An 18,006-nucleotide genomic window follows, 5' to 3' on the forward strand; every position below is an offset into this window, starting at 1 on the left:
TGATGATTAAACGAAATGATAAATGCCTAAATCTTGGTTTTGCATTCCCCCCCAAAATAGGAAGCAAGACTTCTGGGACAAAGGTTGATTCCTAGGCTGGAGTTAGGAAAGAGTATAAAATAAGTCTGAATTATCTTGTGCTAGAAAGTAAGAAAGTGCTCAAAATATGGATTGGGGCACGTCAAATGGACATGAGAGCCAGCTCAGAGGGGCACCCGCTGGCCAAATCTGGAACACTTTCTTGGTAACAGCTTTATTGAGATAAAATTCACAGTACATAATTCACATACCGCACAATCACTTAATTTAAAGCGTGCAGCTCAATAGTGTGTTTGCAGAGCCGTGCGACTATGATCGCGGTCAATTTTAAAACATTTTCATCAACCCAACAGGAAACCCCATACCCATTAGCTGTCACTAATCCACCCCTCCTCCAACCCCTGCCCACCACAAGCCTACTTTCCATTTCTCTAGATTTACCTAACCTGGACACTGCACACAAATAGTCACACCATAGGTGGCCTTTGAGCCCGGCTTCTTTCGCTTAACGATGTTTTCAAGATTTATTCATGTTGTGGCAGCCACTGGGATCTCATTCCTTGTGATGAATCCTTCTTTTGTCTCTCTATTGATCGTTTTATAGACTTTTGGGCTACTTTGGGGCTATTATGAATGACGGTGCTGTGAACATTCACGCACAAGTGTTTGTGTGGACAAATGTTTTCATTCCTTCGGGCATATACGCCAAGGAATGGAACTGCTGAGCCATAGAGTAACTTCAAGTTTCAACTTTGGAGCAACTGCCTGACTTCAAAGTGGCTGTACCATTTTACATTGCCATCGGCTTTTCCACATCCTTACCAACACTGGTTACTTTAAAAAAAAAAAATTATAAAGTTTATTTAGTTATTTTGAGAGAGAGAGAGAGAGAGAGAGAGAGAGGGTGCACAAAAGCTAGGGAGGGGCAGAGAGAGAGGGAGAGAGGGAGAATCCCAAGCAGGCTCCTCACTGTCAACGCAGAGCCCAATGCGGGGCTTGAGCCCACAGACTGTGAGATCATGACCTGAGCTGATATCAAGAGGCTCAACTGACTGAGTCACCCAGGTGCCCCAACGCTTGTTTGTTTTTTTAATTCAATTTACTCTTTTTTTTTAAGTAGGTTCTGCCCATGACCCTGATGTTGAGAGTCACCATGCTCTATACCAACTGAGCCCACCAGCACCCCCCCCACTAACACTTGCTATTAACTGTCTTTCTGATCAAAGCTCTCCTAATGGGTGCCAAGTCGTACACATGATGGTTTGGATCTGCATTTTCCTGGTGGCTAATGACGCTGAGCATCTTTCTATGTGCTCTTTGGCCATTTGCATATCTTTGGGGAAATTCAGTATTCAGATCTTTTGCCCATTTTCTAGTTGGGTTATTTGTCCTTCTTTATTGAGTTGTAAAAATTCTTTATCAGATGGGAATGCAAGCTGGTGCAGCCACTCTGGAAAACAGGATGGGGGTTCCTCAAAAAACTAAAAATAGAACTACCCTACAACCCAGCAATTGCACTACTAGGCATTTATCCACGGGATACAGGTGTGCTGTTTTGAAGGGACACATGCACCCCCATGTTTATAGCAGCACTATCAACAATAGCTGAAGTATGAAAAGAGCCCAAATGCCCATCGATGGATGACGGATGACTGTATATATATATACAATGAAGTATTACTCGGCAAGCAAAAAGAATGAAATCTTGCCATTTGCAACTATGTGGATGGAACTGGAGGGTATTAAGCTAAGTGAAATTAGTCAGAGAAAGACAAACATCATATGACTTCACTCATATGAGGACTTTAAGAGACAAAACAGATGAACATAAGGGAAGGGAAACAAAAATAATATAAAAACAGGGAGGGGGACAAAACAGAAGAGACTCATAAATATAGAGAGCAAACAGAGGGTTACTGGAGGGGGTGTGGGAGGGGGGATGGGCTAAATGGGTAAGGGGCACTAAGGAATCTACTCCTGAAATCATTGTTGCACTAGATGCTAACTAATTTGCATGTAACTCTTAACAAATAAAAAATAAAATTAAAAACAATAAATTAAAAAAAATAAAAAATAAAAAATTCTTTATGAGATACATGGCTTGCAAATATTTTCTCGCATTCTGTGGGTTGCCTTTCACTTTCTTGATGGTATTCTTAGAAACAAAAGAATTCAATGATGATGAAGACTGTTTTCTCTATCTTTTCTTTTGTTGCTTACGCTTTTGGTATCGTAGCTACAGAATTAATACAGAATGGTTTCTAAGGTAGTCTGGGACAGTTTGGCCATCGACACAAATAAAGATAGTGACAGGGGAGCTTGGCCGGCTCAGTTGGTGGAGCGAGCGACTCTTGGTTTCAGGGTCATGAGTTAGCACCCCACCTTGGGCCTAGAGCGTCTTTGAAAAAAATAAGGATAGGGACAGATTATAATCTAGTGAAAGAGATAGGAATCCCTGAGTCCTTAATAGTAATAAATAGACAAACAGATACATAACGGGGATGGGGTTGGAGCTCTTCCTGACAATAAGATGGTGAGTGATAAACGTGGAGGTGGTCATGAGGTTGGAAAATCATCACTCTGCAGCCATCATAGATTAGTTTGGGCAAGAATCATCAATGGATATTAAATCTAAGGTGGTGGGAAGCTTGGTGAAGAACTGGATGGGGCACCTGGGCTGGCTCAGTCGGTTAAGCATCCAACTTCGGCTCAGGTCATGATCTCGTGGTTCATGGGTTCAGGCCCAGCATCGGGCTCTGTGCTGACAGCTTGGAGCCTGGAGCCTGCTTTGGGTTCTGTGTCTCCCTCTCTCTCTCCCCCTCTGCCGCTCACACTCTGTCTCTCTCTCTCTCTCTCAAAAATAAATAAACATTGGGAAAAAAAAACTATCAATGCCATGAAAACACAGAATGGGGCTATTTCTGTCACCGTGTGCATGTGTGTGTGTGTGGTGGGTGTGTGCATGCGTATCTTTCCCCTGAAAGCAGGTGTATGTTCCTGAGAGCAAAGGCCTAGGTTCCTCCACCCACAGGCTGCTGCTTGGGCAAGATGGCTGCCCTAATGGCCTTGTTTCCTCACAGATGTCTTCTAAGCTCACTCCGTACCAGCCCGACTCTTGATTTTGGCTTGGGTCATGATCTCACAGTTCCTGGGATCAAGCTCTGCATCACGCTCTGCACTGACAGCGAGGGGCCTGCTTGGGATTCTCTCTCTCTCCCCCCGCCTCTCTCTCTGCCCTTCCCCCACTCATGCTCGCTTGCTGTCTCTCTCTCTCTCTCTCTCTCAAAACAAGTAAATAAACTTGAAAAAAAAGTTTATCATGTTCTACCTATTAGATGAGCAAATATCCAAAAGTTTGATAATACCTTCTGCCTACAAGGCCGAGGGGGCACAGGTACATTCCTGACAGAGTGTAAACAGGCGATTATCTATGAAAATTGTAGATTCATTTATCCTTTGCCTCAGCAATTCTGTTTCTGGGACTTTACTGAACAGAGATAGTTGCATAGAATTCAAAGATCACATACACACGGTTATTTACAGAAAGAGTGAACTCCAGTGTCCAGGAAATACAGGGCTGGTCAAATAAACTAAGGTACATTCATACAATGGAAACACATGCCATAGGGGGGAAAAAAAATTAAGAAACTGATATGAAGCTCCAAAACAAAAATCCTGATCTCTTCTAAGACAAGGTATCAAACAGTATATTTATAATAGCTTTGTGGGGATGGGGCAGAGATAAGAAATATAAAAGACATTTAAAAGTCTATTACAGATCTATTAACAGATATTAACAGTTATTAACAGATCTATTCATATCTGTTAGATGCATTTAGAAACATCAGAAAAAGACATGTAAAGGGGGTGCCTGGGTGGCTCGGTCAGTTAAATGTCTGACTTCAGCCTAGCTCATGATCTCACGGTTCGTGAGTTCGAGCCCCACGTTGGGCTCTCTGCTGTCAGCACAGAATCTGCTTCAGATCCTCTGTCCCCCTTTCTCACTGCCCCTCCCCTGCTCATTCTCTCTCTCAAAAATAAATAAATAAACTTTAAAGAAAAGAAAAAGAAAGATGTAAGGAATTAATAATTATGGTTACAAAGGTGGAGAAGACGTTTCACTGTAGGTAGACTTTTTTTTCTTACCATAAAAATAAATCTATTAAAAAATGAGTGTTTAAAAAGGGCCTAAACGAAGAAGGCTCTGCTGGGGTGAGCATGGTACAACATAGAGAGATGGTGACTCACTACCTTGTACACCTGAGACTAATGTAACACCGTGTGTCAACAATACTCAAATAGAAAAAAGTTCTTTTAAAGAGACAGCTCTGCCCAGCGTCCCTTCTCTAGTCAAGTTCATTGCTCCCTGTGCTCTTCCTCCACTCACTCGCTTGGCCCCTTTTGTGCACCACCTCCTCCAGGCCTCATTCAGGGTCTGTGTCCTTCAGAGGCCTTCTGGGAGGTCGCAGCGGAGCACCCAGACGCGCTGGGCTTCACTGCGTCTTTTGGAAGTTGTATATCTAACTCCGAACCGTTGGTTTCCGCCCTAGAGGCAATAATATTTTACACGAAGCCTCAGAGAAATTAGGTAACTGGTCGAAGATCAGCCAGGGGCAGAGCTGGAGCCTGATTCAGCTCGAGCCCTCCCTGAATCCATTCTCCTCGCTGCCCCATGTTGCCTCCAGTTACAAGTCCCAGCAACTCCAGTCCCTGAGGAAGAGCCACGATCCCCTTTTCCTTTATGCCCTTAGAGAGGTCAATGCTCAGTGACAGGCAATCACATGCTATAGGGAGGGAGAGAAAGAGGAAGAGGAGAAGGAAGGAAGGCAGGGGGAGGAGAGGAGTGGGGGAAGGACACTCACTCTTGCAGAGACGGGTCTGAATCATCGGCATTTGCTGTCCCCAGGTCGGAGTCGTAGGACATGGGCTCCTCGGAACGGTCTGGACTCTTGGAGCCATTCTCTTGGAGTAGGCAGCTATCAGAGTTTAGGCTGCAAGACAGCTGGGATGAACCGGCGGTGTCCAGGCTGAGGGAGGAGGCCGTGAGCTTCCGGTTCCGTCGGATCTTATGGCCTGAGTGCTGGACTTCGATGTCCTCCGAGCCTGAGGAATGGGAAATTGAATCCAGAGACTCTTTCCGCTGTAGTTCTGTCCCAGAGGTGGTGAGGGGGTCGAGCTCAGAGAGCGGGCAAAGCCCAGAGAGAGCCAGCGGGGTGAGCGTCCACTCGTTTAAGATGGCGGACTTGTAGGAGGGCTCGAAGGATAAGGACGTCAGTCCCTGCAGGAAGCTGAGGAGGAACTCGCCCTCCTCGGCGTCTCGAAGCAGGGCTGTGGGCTGATAGTACTCGCACAGGCGGGCGGGCTCCTGGAGGAGCAGCTTCAGGTAGCACTCCATCAGGCCGTCATTGAGGGCCAGCCTCAGCCAGGCCCGGCAGCGGCCCACGTCCGTGCTGACAAAGATCAGGTGCTCCAATTCCGAGACGATGTGCCTGGGGGTGGAGAGGACAGGCTTGTTTCAAGAAGTGAGTTCAGATCACAGAGGATCATTTTATCCACTGGTGAGCAGGAGCCAGTAATAACGACTGCAAGTATATACAGGCTTGGGAAAATATCTCAGATAGCAGTGTTCTACAGGGAATTGAGAAATATTTAGCTACAACTCCCCACTTTTTCAAGGTTACTGTCATGCAGGATAATTGCCATTTTAGTTTCAACTCCCCAGGCGCCCTTGACATCACCTGCTCATCCGGCATACATGTGATGAGCCCCTAAGTGCCAGGTCTTTGGAGCTGTGAAGATACAGGATACAGACATGGTCCTGCCCTCAGTCCAGGTTACTACCTTTCAAGGGCACACGGAAGTGAACCCTGTTGTCAGTAGAGCTGGGGTGGGGGGAAGGCAATCACTTCCAGGTTGCAGTAAGGACAATGCCTTAGGCAAGGCATTGCGGGATTAGGCATAGGGATTAGGCACAGGCAAGGCATTGAGCTGGGCCTTGAGCGATTTCAAGCCGCAAAGATGGAAGGGGAACCTCAGGCACCAAGGACTGACAGAGAAAAGGCACCAAGGGTAGGGAAGCAGCAGCTGTGTATCAGGAGTGGTGAGCACTCCCGTTACAGCACGGGGAGGAGGAGGAGTGGCTGATTGGGTTGCAAAGTCAGGTGATGCAGGGTCTTGAGCATCCAACCGGTGAGGCAAGGTGGGGCAAGGGTCCCCACACCTGGCTGTGCGTCAGAATCACCTGGGAACCTGGTCAGGATACAGATTCCGGGGCCCCAACGAAGTGAATGGAACTCCAGGCTAGCACTGGGGAGCCTGAGAGTTTTTACACCGGGAAATGACTTGACCGCAGTCGCGCAGACTTCTGGGTGGGCTGCTCGGGATAAGATCATGTACCCAACTCAGTTCCCGAACCCTTGGTCTGATGTAAATGCCCTTCCTCTGACCATCACAGTGCCCTGAGCACGTCTCGCCCATAGGAGTGCGTGCGCCACAGGGCTCAGGGAATGAGCTCGGGTTAGCTTAAGCTCAATAAATGTTGACCAGCTGCCTGACCTAAGGACAGACACAATGAGATAAGGGGGACAATCAGAAAGCCACTGCCACCTAGGAGTGAGGTAAGAACCTGAGATAGGGCGGTGGCAGTCAGCATGAAAAGGAAGATACAGACTGACAAGGCACCTTCAGGCTGAAGGTGGCATTTAATAGCCCTTAGAGGCAACGTGCCAGCAGCTGCTTGCTCCAAAGCCCAGGCAGTTAGGGCCAGGGCCGCAGAGGCAAACGTCCCAGGGTGGATATTCAGATGATCTGGATTCCACGTCTTTAAAAAATGCCATAGCCTGTTAGGATATAATACTTAGCATAGAGATGTTCAAACATTCCAAGGCAGGGTCAGCAAACCTCTTCTGTTAAGGGCCACTTAGTAAAGATTTTAGGCTTTGCAGGCCACACATTCTCTGTTCCAACTACCCAACTTTGCCACGGTGTGGCAAAAAGGCGGCTCCTGCTAAAGGCGACCAGCCAGGGGCCTGAGCAGCCCCAGGCCATTGCCTGTGCGCTGAGGGGCTCTTGAGGCTTGGTCTAACAATAACCCCTATCTCACCCATCTCCATTCTAGAACACAGAGCATCTCTGCTGCTTTCCCATATAGCTGTAGAGGGAGAGCCCAGGGTCACCCACACTGAAGCTCCTCCCCAAAGCAAAGCCTCCCCTGCTGATCTCACTTGTGGGTGACAGCTTTCAGGAGGGGCCAGAAGACAGGCTGAGGCAGAGGCTTCTGGTGGGCGCTCTTCTTCCTTTTCCCTCCGGCCTCGGCTCGGATGTGCTTGGCATGCAGGCCGTGGATAAATACGGCCTCCAGGGCACTGCACATGGTGTTGGCATCTCCGTCTTCGCTAGTGACCACTGTGTCCGAGGACACGTACTGCTTCTGCAACGCCTTCACAGATCCCACTAGCTTCTTCTTGATGACCTAGTCGGTGTCAGACATAACACAGGCCTTTAGAAGATCCTGCGGTGACCCCTGGAAGGTAAGTGCTTATCACCAAATACACGCACACCCACACACGTGCTCACGTCTACCTGTGGGTGTGTATACAGCAAAACTAGCACAAGCTAATCATAGAAAACAAAGATGGGCGCCTGGGTGGCTCAGTCGGTTGAGCGTCCGACTTCGGCTCAGGTCGTGATCTCACGGTTCATGGGTTCGAGCCCCACGTCGGGCTCTGTGCTGCCAGCTCAGAGCCTGGAGCCTGCTTTGGATTCTGTGCCTCCCTCTCTCTCTGCCCCTCCCCCACTTGCACACGCACGCACGCTCTCTCTTTCTCTCAAAAATAAATAAACGTTGGAAAAAATTTTAAAAAAAGAAAGAAAACAGAGACAAAGCATAGAGGAGAAAAGGAAAATTACGTACTTATACCACCCAGAGATAGTTATTTTTTTGCAAAGATATTTGTATATTTTTCTTTTGTTTTGCTTTTTAAACCGAACTTCAGTGATTTGATAGCCATAGAAATCTTGTGTTTAAATACCGGCTCCATCATAGTTACAGGTGTGGGAGCCTGGGTGATCCATCTAGGGCAGGGGTGAAGCTTTCCACCTTGTTTAGGGGTCTACGATTCCATGAAGAGGCAACAAGTGCCACTTTAGAACCATAAAAACACCAAGAAAACAGGAGCATGGTCCACATTAAGAAAGATCGTAGGGGGGCGCCTGGGTGGCGCAGTCGGTTAAGCATCCGACTTCAGCCAGGTCACGATCTCGCGGTCTGTGAGTTCGAGCCCCGCGTCGGGCTCTGGGCTGATGCCTCGGAGCCTGGAGCCTGTTTCCGATTCTGTGTCTCCCTCTCTCTCTGCCCCTCCCCCGTTCATGCTCTGTCTCTCTCTGTCCCAAAAATAAATAAAAAACGTTGAAAAAAAAAAATTCAAAAAAAAAAAAAAGATCCTAGGGGCACCTGGGCGGCTCAGTCAGTTAAGCATCTGACTCTTGATTTCAGCTCAGGTCATGATCTCACGGTTTTTGAGTTTGAGCTCCGTATCTGGCTCTGTGCTGACAGTGTGGAGCCTGCTTGAGATTCTCTCTCTCTCTCTCTCTCTCTCTCTCTCTCTCTCCCTCTCTCTGCCCCTCCTCTGCTCATGCTCACTCTCCCTTTCAAAATAAATAAAATAAACGTTATTTATTTAAAAATATCTTTTTAATGTTTATTTTTGAGAGAGAGAGAGAGAGAGAGAGAGAGACAAAGTATGAGGAGGGGGGAGGGGCAGAGAGAGAGGAAGACACAGAATCCGAAGCAGGCTCCAGGCTCTGAGCTGTCAGCACAGAGCCTGATGCAGGGCTCAAACCCACGAGCCGTGAGATCATGACCTGAGCTGAAATAGGACGCTTAACTGACTGAGCCACCCAGGCGCCCCTAAAATAAATAAATAAACTTTAAAAAGAAAGAAAGAAAAAAGGAAAGATCCTTGACCTGGCAGTCAGAGGCAGATGTTAGTCTCAGCTCTGTTGGTCAACAGCTGGGTCACTACAGACATTTCACTTAACCTCACTGAGCTTAATTTCCTCATCTGTTAAACGGAACGAATACTTCCTGACCTACAGCACAGGAGTTGGGGGGCGGGGGGATTACTCTGAGGGCAGGACTTGCTTTTTTTTTTCATTCTTGCATCCTCAACACTTGGCTTGGTTCCTGACACATGTAAGTATTCCGTTAAGGTCTGTTACATAAATCAATTATAAAATACATATATGTAAAATCCTTTGGAAAGATAAAGACAGTTCTGTCATAGTATAAGCATGTCAAAATTACCTATGTGTTTTGGAAAAGGATTGGGAGGGAATACAGAAAACCTGGTTTGAACTGTTAGCTGATAGGATTATGGATAAATATTTTACTGTTTTATTTTTATCTTAGCCCAAACAGTTCATGTTAATGTTCTTTGAAAAGTCGAATGTTCTTTTTTTTTTAAAAAAAAAAATTTTTTTTTTTTAATGTTTATGTATTTTTGAGACAGAGAGAGACAGAGCATGAACGGGGGAGGGTCAGAGAGAGAGGGAGACACAGAATCTGAAACAGGCTCCAGGCTCTGAGCGGTCAGCACAGGGCCCGACGCGGGGCTCGAACTCACGGACCGTGAGATCATGACCTGAGCCGAAGTCGGACGCTCCATCAACTGAGCCACCCAGGAGCCCCTGTTTTTTTTTTTTTTTTTCTTTATAACAGCTTTAATGAGACACAATTTACATTGCCTAAAATTCACTCATTTAAACTATACAGTTCAGTGATTTTTGGTATGTTCACAGAATAGTGAAACTACAGCCACTACCTAATTTTAGGACATTTTCATTGTCTCAAAAAGGAACACTGTGCCCATGAGCAGTCACTCCTCTCTAGTCCCCTCTCCCTCAACCCCTAGCAACTACTAATCTACTTTCTGTCTTTATGGATTTGCCAATTCTGGACATTTTGTGTAAATGAAGTCATACAGTATGCAGTCTTTTGATGTTAGACATCTTTTCATATGACTTATGGGTCATATACTTCTTTTATTGTTTGCTTATTTGACTGGAGAGAGAGAGAGAGAGAGAGAGAGAGAGGCAAAGAGAGAGGAGGACAGAGGATTCAAAGTGGGCTAGGGAGTGACAGCAGCAAACTCCCAAATCGTGAGATCATGACCTGAGCCAAATGGACGCTCAACCGTCTGAGGCACCCAGGCCACCCTAATGCCCTCTTTTCTTTTTTTTAATGTTTATTTATTTTTGAGAGACAGAGAGAGACAGCATGGGAGGGAGAGGGCAGAGAGAGAGAGGGAGACCCAGAATATGAAGCAGCCTCCAGGCACTGAGCTGGCAGCACAGAGCCCGATGCGGGCCTCCAGCCCATGAGCCGTGAGATCATGACCTGAGCCGAAGTCGGATGCTCAACCGACTGAGCCACCCAGCTGCCCCTTCTTTTAATGTTTACTTATTTTTGAGAGAGAGAGAGAGAGAGAGAGAGAGAGAGGGAGAGAGAGGGAGAGAGAGAGAGAGAATGTGCATACATGTATGTGCCTGTGGGGGAGGGGGCAGAGACAGAGCGGACCGAGGATCCAAAGCAGGCTCTGCTCTGACAGCAGAGAGCCCAATGCAGGGCTTGACCTCACAAACTGCAAGACCATGAGCCGCTTACGATCATGACGCTTAACCGTGTGAGCCACCCAGGCGCCCCATATGTATGACTTCCTTTGAGAAATCCTTGGTCTTCAGGCAGCCCCTATTAAAATCCGTTGTTTTTTATCAATTCCCATTCTATCACCAATAAGATGTTCTAGAAAGGGCAGGGTCTCCTCAGAGCCTGCTTCTGCTATAACTCTTTCTCAGCCCGAAGCCTCGCTTTCCAGACAGTACTCATTCATTTCAAAGTGAGGAAGACCAATGACATGGCTGTCCCGTGCCCCCTTCCCCACCCTTGAGCCTCTCCGACTGCCTACCGGGATGGCAGCCCGGGGGTCCAGTCCATTCTCCACCACCGAGAGCATTTCCGCTCACACTGCAGCTCCCTCGGAGAATCACATGACACCTGCAGAGACAGACGGCGCGGCCAGATGAGCAGGTTCCAGCTCACCACCCCCAGCCAATTCTCCCCCTCCCCCCAGCAGGCAGCGGGTCAGCCCATCTTCCTCAAACTGCAATGCAAAGGCCTCTGAATTCAAAAGTAAAAGCCAAGAGTGGATTTTAAGGAAGGAAACAAGGGAAGAGAAGAAATCTGAGGGCTCGAATCTCAGGAGGTGGGGAATCCTATGTGCCGTGGGTGGGTCCACCCTAATCAGGGCATGGAGAGGCCTCTGTATGCCACACCAAACGCTGGCACAAAAAAGCAGGGAATGAGGGGCCGATTTGGATACAGAACTAAGGGTGCGAGGGGGATGCTGCCGCTGGAGGTGCCAAGAGCCCACGTGGACCAGGAAGCAGGGGCTCACAATTCACATTCGGAGCCTCTGACTCCTGTGCCAGCCCGATGTCTGCCAGCTCGGCAGGGACAAGCACAACTGAAGGAAGTTTCCAAAGGGAGGGCCTCTTGCTACATAGCTGCTTCCCCTCCAGGCACGAGGGTCCAGCTGGAGCAGCACAGGGACATGCCTAAAGGGAAACAACACGGGTTCGAATCTCAATTTGCCACTAACCACTTAGGCATGCTAGGTGGGGCACCACGGCAGACGTCTCAAACGGAGGTTATGAATGTGGAAAACGCCCAGCACAGTGCCTGACGGTACTAAGGATAAATGGTATCTATTACCCCGGTTGGATGTGGCCAAGCCTTATAGGCAAAGGCCACTGTCTGAATGAGTCCGCTCAACTACCTGAAGTCAGTACACAGGTAAATCCCTCAGGGCACTGGCTTCCCCCCCACCCCCCCGGGGGTGGCTTAGGTGGGGGGGGGGGGGGGGGGCTCAACCTGAGCCTCGGGGGGTGGCTGTTGGCTCGCCTGGACCGCCCCAGCCACTTGGACGGACCAGGATTGGGCAGGCACATTCCCATCTAAACAGATCTCTAGTGACCACGCTGCCGAGCATGGAGGGACACCAAAAAATAGGTCATCGCTGTCTCTGTTCTCAAAAACCTATGGCCCAAAGAAGTTATCAAATGGAGGCATGATGAATGGATTTTGTACTGTTTACACACATTGCTTCATTCATTCCTTGTAACCACCCTAGGCGAGCTCTTTTATTATCCAGATAAATCAAAGCTGACCCAGGTCAGGGAACTTCCCAAGATCCCAGGGCTGATCAGTGGCGGGCTCTACCACCTTCGGCCAGGATGACATCCACCCTTCTGGAAGAGGCGGGTGTGAGCTAGGGCTAAGGGGTGGCTGGGGAGGGGGCAGGGAAGTCTTGGGAGGAGGGCTCTCCAGCTGGGGGCCCAGGTGGCGGGATGCAAGGGAGCATCAGGGTTGAGTCTGGCAGGAAAGGTTTACAGGCGAACAGTGAGGCATGGAGAACGGCAGGGTGGCCCTAAATGATGAAAGACGCTCTGATTCAAGCCCTGGCCTCTGGATCCGGCAGAGGGTGAACAGGACCCAGCGCCGACCTTCCTAAGTAAGGACATGCAAAGGCAGATAGGTGTGTGGAGGACGGCCCCCACGAAACCAGCTCTGGTCAGCGCACAACAGACTGACAGGAGGAACACTAGCCCCTGGCCACAGCCCATCAGACTGTCTCTCCCTCCACCACTTTCCCAGCTCCTACCCACTGGGAATCCTCAGGACCCTTCGCTGGAGACCAGCTCCATGCTCTGGCCACCAGGGCACCGGGAGAAGGGGACATACTATAGAGTCGGTCCTGAAACCGTGCCTGATCCTAGAGGCTGGGTTTCTTCAAGGCTACCCTACGCAGCCCTGCAGGCCACGTTCAGGCTCGCTGGCTTTGAGACCCTGGCATCCAATCCCCTCTGGCAATTCCGGGGGCCTGCCCTTCTAGACAGAGCCTCAAGCCCTAAAACTGCCCTTCCCTCAGCCGGCCTCAAGGCTTGGGCCTCAGCAATCTGAAGAGGAAGACCATTGAGGCCTCATCAACTAATTCACTGAATATAATATTCACTGGAGGGAGGGAGGCTTATCATTAAGTGGGTGCTCTGGCCAAGTCAGGGTCTGCTGAAAAAACAAAGTAAACTGACACTGAGGTCAGAGCAGGGCCAGACAAGAGACAACTGTGACCTAAAACAGTGTCGGGAACGTCACAAAAGGACAACAGTGCAGAGAAACCTAGAAGAATTGCCACTTGACAATTCACAAAACAGAACTGAGACGTGGGGGTCAGGCCAAAGTTCCGGGCACATCTTTCCTTGCAGGAAGCCAAAGCTCCCTACATAGGCCTGTCGGTTCTAGAACGCCTCAGGAAGGCAGGAAATGGCTCAGAGGCAGGACCACGACCATCTACGATGTGAGATCTCTGGGCTCTGGGTCTCCTGACTGCTAGGTCAGCACTCCAGCAGGCTCCTTGGGTGAGCCAGACCCCCATCTACCATGCTATGGGACTGGTTTCACTTTCTATCTTCAGAGCTGTCTTCACTGACACCAAGAAGCAAACGAAAGAGGGGTGGGTCTTCAGGAGACCCAGAAGAAAGAGAGCAAGTAGAGAGTTCAAACATCCCTGATACAGTGGAGCAGAAAAGGTGAGTGCCGTGTGCCTTTAGGAAACTCTTAAGTCACCCTTCGTCTACCTCTGCCCCTCTGTATTGGTTCACTCTGGCACAGGATCTCATTCTCTATCCTCATTTAATTCTTAAAACAATCCTGTGAGAGAAGGATGAGTATCCCTCATTCACAGAAGAGAAAACTGAGGCTCAGTAGAAACATGCCTCAGGTGAGGGACAGAATTTTCTCATTCCAAGCTCTGTGCCTTTCGTCAGTTCATACTGTCCCAGGTCCTTGGTTCAAAGAGTTTCAGGCAAACTTATTATTCACAGACTCTTCAGAAGCTCCACCTTATCAAAGAAGGCCTAACACTGACAAGAAACAATCTTGCCCATCAGATCTGTGGCCCCAACTAGCTGACCACAGGTCCTTTCCATGGCAGCCAGGTTTCCGAGCTGTCCCTCCTCAAATGTTCCAACACACAGGAAGGAATCGTTGGGGTTGATTCTCTTCGTGATACTGCCTGGCCTTCTATAAACATCCAATTTCACTTCCTCCAGAGACTAAGGAAGAACGAAAAGAGGAGAAGGACTCAGATGAGACTTACATTAGAAGAAGAAATGGATAACCTGGCTTCACCACTTTCGAAACACTCCGTTCATCAGTAAACAGCAACCTCTTCTTCTTAGAGACTTCCCCGCCATCCGCGACAGCCTCGTCTCTACGGCCTGACTCCGATCCTGCACCTGGCTATGCAGGACAACAGGCCGGTGTTTAAGCCCTCCAGCTGCTGTACCAGGTGATGAGTCAGGGTTTTCAGCTGGAAACAAATGACAAAGTTATCTTCTGATTCAGAAAGACAGCTGATACTTCAGACATGTGAGTGCTGAGTAAACAGCACCTCCTTCTACCTGAAGAAAGTTGGATTTCTAGACAAGAGCCCTGTGGGGGGTGGGATGGGTGTGGGGGGGGGGGGGAGTGGGTAGGGCGACAAAGCAACTGAATATCAGCTGGAGGGCAAGCAACTTCTGGCTCGTGATTCCCAGTCCAAAGGCTAGTGGGTGAGGCCAGAAATGTGAGGTCTAGGAACACTGGGTATCTTTCTTTCCTCCCTCCCTCCTTCCATCCAACAACACCCATCTCTCCCATATTCTTGTCCCAGATCCCTTAAGATTCTGGCAAGGACCAAACTCTGAGTGAATGAAAGCAGGACCTTTGCCTGACTCATTCACCATTGTCTTTCTAATGCTTCAAACAGTGCACGGCACACAGTGGTGCTCACAAAATACTTGCTGAATGAACAGATGAGTAAAATAAAAAGGCTCAGACCGTTTCAGACTGTAAGAAGTTGAGGTATACAACTTCTCAGTGGTGGGGTCACTGCAGAACTCCTTCCATTACACCAAGCTGCCAACAGGCTGAAACCCTTCAGAGATCACACCTTAACGGAAGGGGATATTGAAGGTAAAAGGACATCCGATTCTCAAAGGCGTGAGACTATAAATGCAAGCAAACACAAGGGGTCTTCTTTGGGGTCCTTTACAATGGCTGTCAAGTGGCCAATCCTTTGGAGTTTGGTCACCAGAACTTAGAGGGGATGTGCACCCCCAAATCCCAGGAGATTATAAATGTTAACCATGGAGCCTGGGTGCCTCAAGAATGTCTAGCTACTCTGAGATAACTTGACTCTCTGTGTTCATGGGTAATCAAAATGGTCAAAACTCAATGATCCAGCACCTGCAAAAAGAGGAAGCAATTCAACAGCCTCCACGGAGGCCTCGGCGTCCCCAGGATCCACTCATCTCTACTCTTCACAACATGTAACGTCACCTCTGGCACATTCGGTAGCGGGACTAATCTACAACCAGTTCTGGCCAGGAGGAGCACTGGGTGAGGGTCCTTTCTGAGCGGCAGGGCAATGCACATGGACATGATTCTGTGACCACAGCCAACCCCACACAGTGGAACCGCTTGAGTTTCTCCAGATCGTCACCCAAAAGGAAGTGATAAGCTTCCACTGCCCCAGCTGAATGAGTAGCTCCCTCACCTTCCAGGTATTTGGATGATACCTATCATTCCAGCAGCCAACGCGAGTAATGTAATATGGATGCCAGGAATACAATCCTTAAGGACAGGTACAGGGGGCCTGACATCCAGGAAAAGCACTTGACCCACGGGAGAAGGATCTCTACTCCTCCACACTTACTTACCATCTGAGGCCCTGCCTCAATTGAGGTGTTCGGCAAGTGCCTGGCTCTGAGAAAGCAGGTGGGGTTGGCAGGGGACTGCACTAGGTTCTCAGATCAAATGGGGACCACATCAAGGGAAGAGTGGGCACAGAGCTGGGATGAAGAGTTGAAATGGGGATAGGAAGACGTCAATCTAACAAGATTGGGTAGGGGTGGTGGGAACTAGGGCAGCAAGAGTTGGGGGGTGGTTTAGCAAAGACTCAGGAATGAAGTGTCCTCAGGCTGGCTGGGGATGGAAAGAAAGTATGCGGTGGGCTTGGAAGTTAGGGGTTGAGTGGGTGAGGGCAAGAAGATACATACAAGACTTGAGATAGGGCTGAGATCAGAGTTATCAAGAAGAGGGGGGTAAGCGCAATAGGGCATCTACTGTAGTGGTAGGTATTAAATGAGTGGGGGGAGGTGGGTGTTTTGGCTGAGCAGACCTTGGGGGGCTGAGCAGGGGGGCTGGGATAAGAAAGCTGAGCCTGAAAAGGGGTAAGCCAGAAAGACGGGGAGGGGGAGGGGGGGCTCGAGGAGGTTTGCGTGGAGCACTGGGATTGCCAAAGGGGTTGAGGGGTGAGAAGGAGATGCGTTAGAGGGAGGCGGAGGGAAGTGGCTGTCCTAGGGGTTGGAAGTGGGCTACCGTGGGGTCGAGTGTGGCTGCACTTACGCAAGACCAGTGGTGAAGGGGTGAGGGTAAGGGCTGGGCTCGGGTCACGGGTGGAGAAGAGGAAGGGGACGGGTCAGCACTGGCTGTTTGGGCTGAAGGCTCGGGTCCGAGTGGGGTAGGGTGCGGGGCTCAGGCCGGGCAGGGAAAAGGCTCTGAAGCAGGACAGTTTCAAAGCAACCAAGGGTTTGCGATCACGGACAGGGCTGGTGACCCATCGCCCGTTCTCGTCTCGGCCCCGCCGTCCCCTTCTCACCCTCCTCGCCCTCTGACCCCTAACTCACCAGAGGGAGCGGGGAGGGGGCGCGGGGCACTCCTGGCCACTGCAGCCCCTAAGCCTCCGACCAGGCGCTGCGGCCTCCGGGCCAGGGACAACAGGAAACGGCGCTCGCGGCGCCTGACGCCATCACGTTGGTTCGGCGTCCGGCCCCGCCCCCGGACCGCGGAGCCCAGCGCAGGGCCGGCGGAGCCTCGGGGCGGGGCCAGCGCTCAGGAAAGCCCAAGTTCCCAGCTCCAGAGCAGGTGAGTGATCTGGGAGGCTGGGGACTCTGCGACCCGAGATGCGCACGAAGAGGCGAGGCCACCAGGCTAGCCCACCAGTGTCGGGCGGAACGTGTCCTACTGCCCGCCCCCAGCAGTGTCTGCGTCTCACTAGATCCCGGCCGCCTTCTGGGTTCACGACCTTGCCTGGGCACAGCACTATCTACCGTGCTGTCTACCGAGGCTGTCTGTTGGCCTCCTGCCCGGAAGGTTCCCACTTGTAAAATCGGACCAATAACGTCTACCCTAGTTTTGCCTCCCTGAGGGCATCAGTGCAGTTGGTGCTTCCCGCCTGGTGGTTCTCAGGACAAGCATACAGGTTTTGATCACCCCTATCACCAAGGGAGCACCTTTAGGTACCCGTCAGCCCCCAGGCATGAAGCTTAAGGTTCTGGTTATTCTCATCTAGCCAGGAAGTTGTTTGTTTCCTTTACTTGGTAGAGTTGACATTTCTCTTTCACATGGACCCAGAACAAAAGGTCAAGAGTGTGTGTTGGTGGGGGTGGGGACAGATGTCTTGTGCTTTGGACACTTCATACCTGCAGGCTCAGGTCAAGTGGGATCTTAGGGCCTGAGTGTGGGGTGAGTACTGGGGTGGAGAGGTACTGCTACCTGCAGGTCCAGGGGGACTTTGGGGGTGTCTACAGGGCTGGTCTGGGAACGGGACAGTTCTTGGAAGAAAGCTCCACTGATCTGGGCCAGGCTCTCCATCAGCCTTTCTGGGAAGGGGAGAAGAAGGGGTCCCAGTGCCTGTTTCCATTTATAAAACCAGCTGTTGGAGATGTGGCACCTGAGTGTGTGCGGGCTGCCTCTTCAATAATTCTGTCTCTAGGAGCGAGAACCACCTCTCCTCGATTTTAGACTAGATGAATCTGAGTACATTTAGTATGGTTAACAGTTGAACAGAAAGTTAGAAATAAGGACAC

General features: G+C 49.8%; 1 protein-coding gene across 4 annotated transcripts in view; it reads right to left on the bottom strand.

The window, feature by feature from the left end:
• Positions 1 to 16,958, bottom strand: part of LOC144615168 (pleckstrin homology domain-containing family M member 1-like) — a 20,467-nt gene extending 3,509 nt beyond the window's left edge. The window contains exons 1-5 of one of the 4 annotated variants that reach the window (XM_081794700.1): positions 16,825 to 16,957; positions 14,253 to 14,395; positions 11,004 to 11,092; positions 7,263 to 7,510; positions 4,902 to 5,528 (exon numbers count right to left, since the gene is read on the bottom strand). In XM_081794700.1, coding sequence (XP_081650826.1) covers positions 4,902 to 5,528; positions 7,263 to 7,510; positions 11,004 to 11,051 — 923 coding nt within the window. In that variant the 5' untranslated portion in view covers positions 11,052 to 11,092; positions 14,253 to 14,395; positions 16,825 to 16,957. Of the gene's footprint in view, positions 1 to 4,901; positions 5,529 to 7,262; positions 7,511 to 11,003; positions 11,093 to 11,492; positions 11,641 to 14,252; positions 14,396 to 16,824 lie in introns of those variants that run through there. The other 3 variants (XM_078442030.2, XM_078442028.2, XM_078442029.2) reach the window with 3 other exon arrangements.
• Positions 16,959 to 18,006: the final 1,048 nt, after the last annotated feature.

The sequence above is a fragment of the Panthera onca genome (genome assembly GCF_046562875.1).
Source record: "Panthera onca isolate mPanOnc1 chromosome E1 unlocalized genomic scaffold, mPanOnc1 haplotype 2 h2.Chr16_ul_1, whole genome shotgun sequence".
Lineage (NCBI taxonomy): Eukaryota > Metazoa > Chordata > Mammalia > Carnivora > Felidae > Panthera > Panthera onca.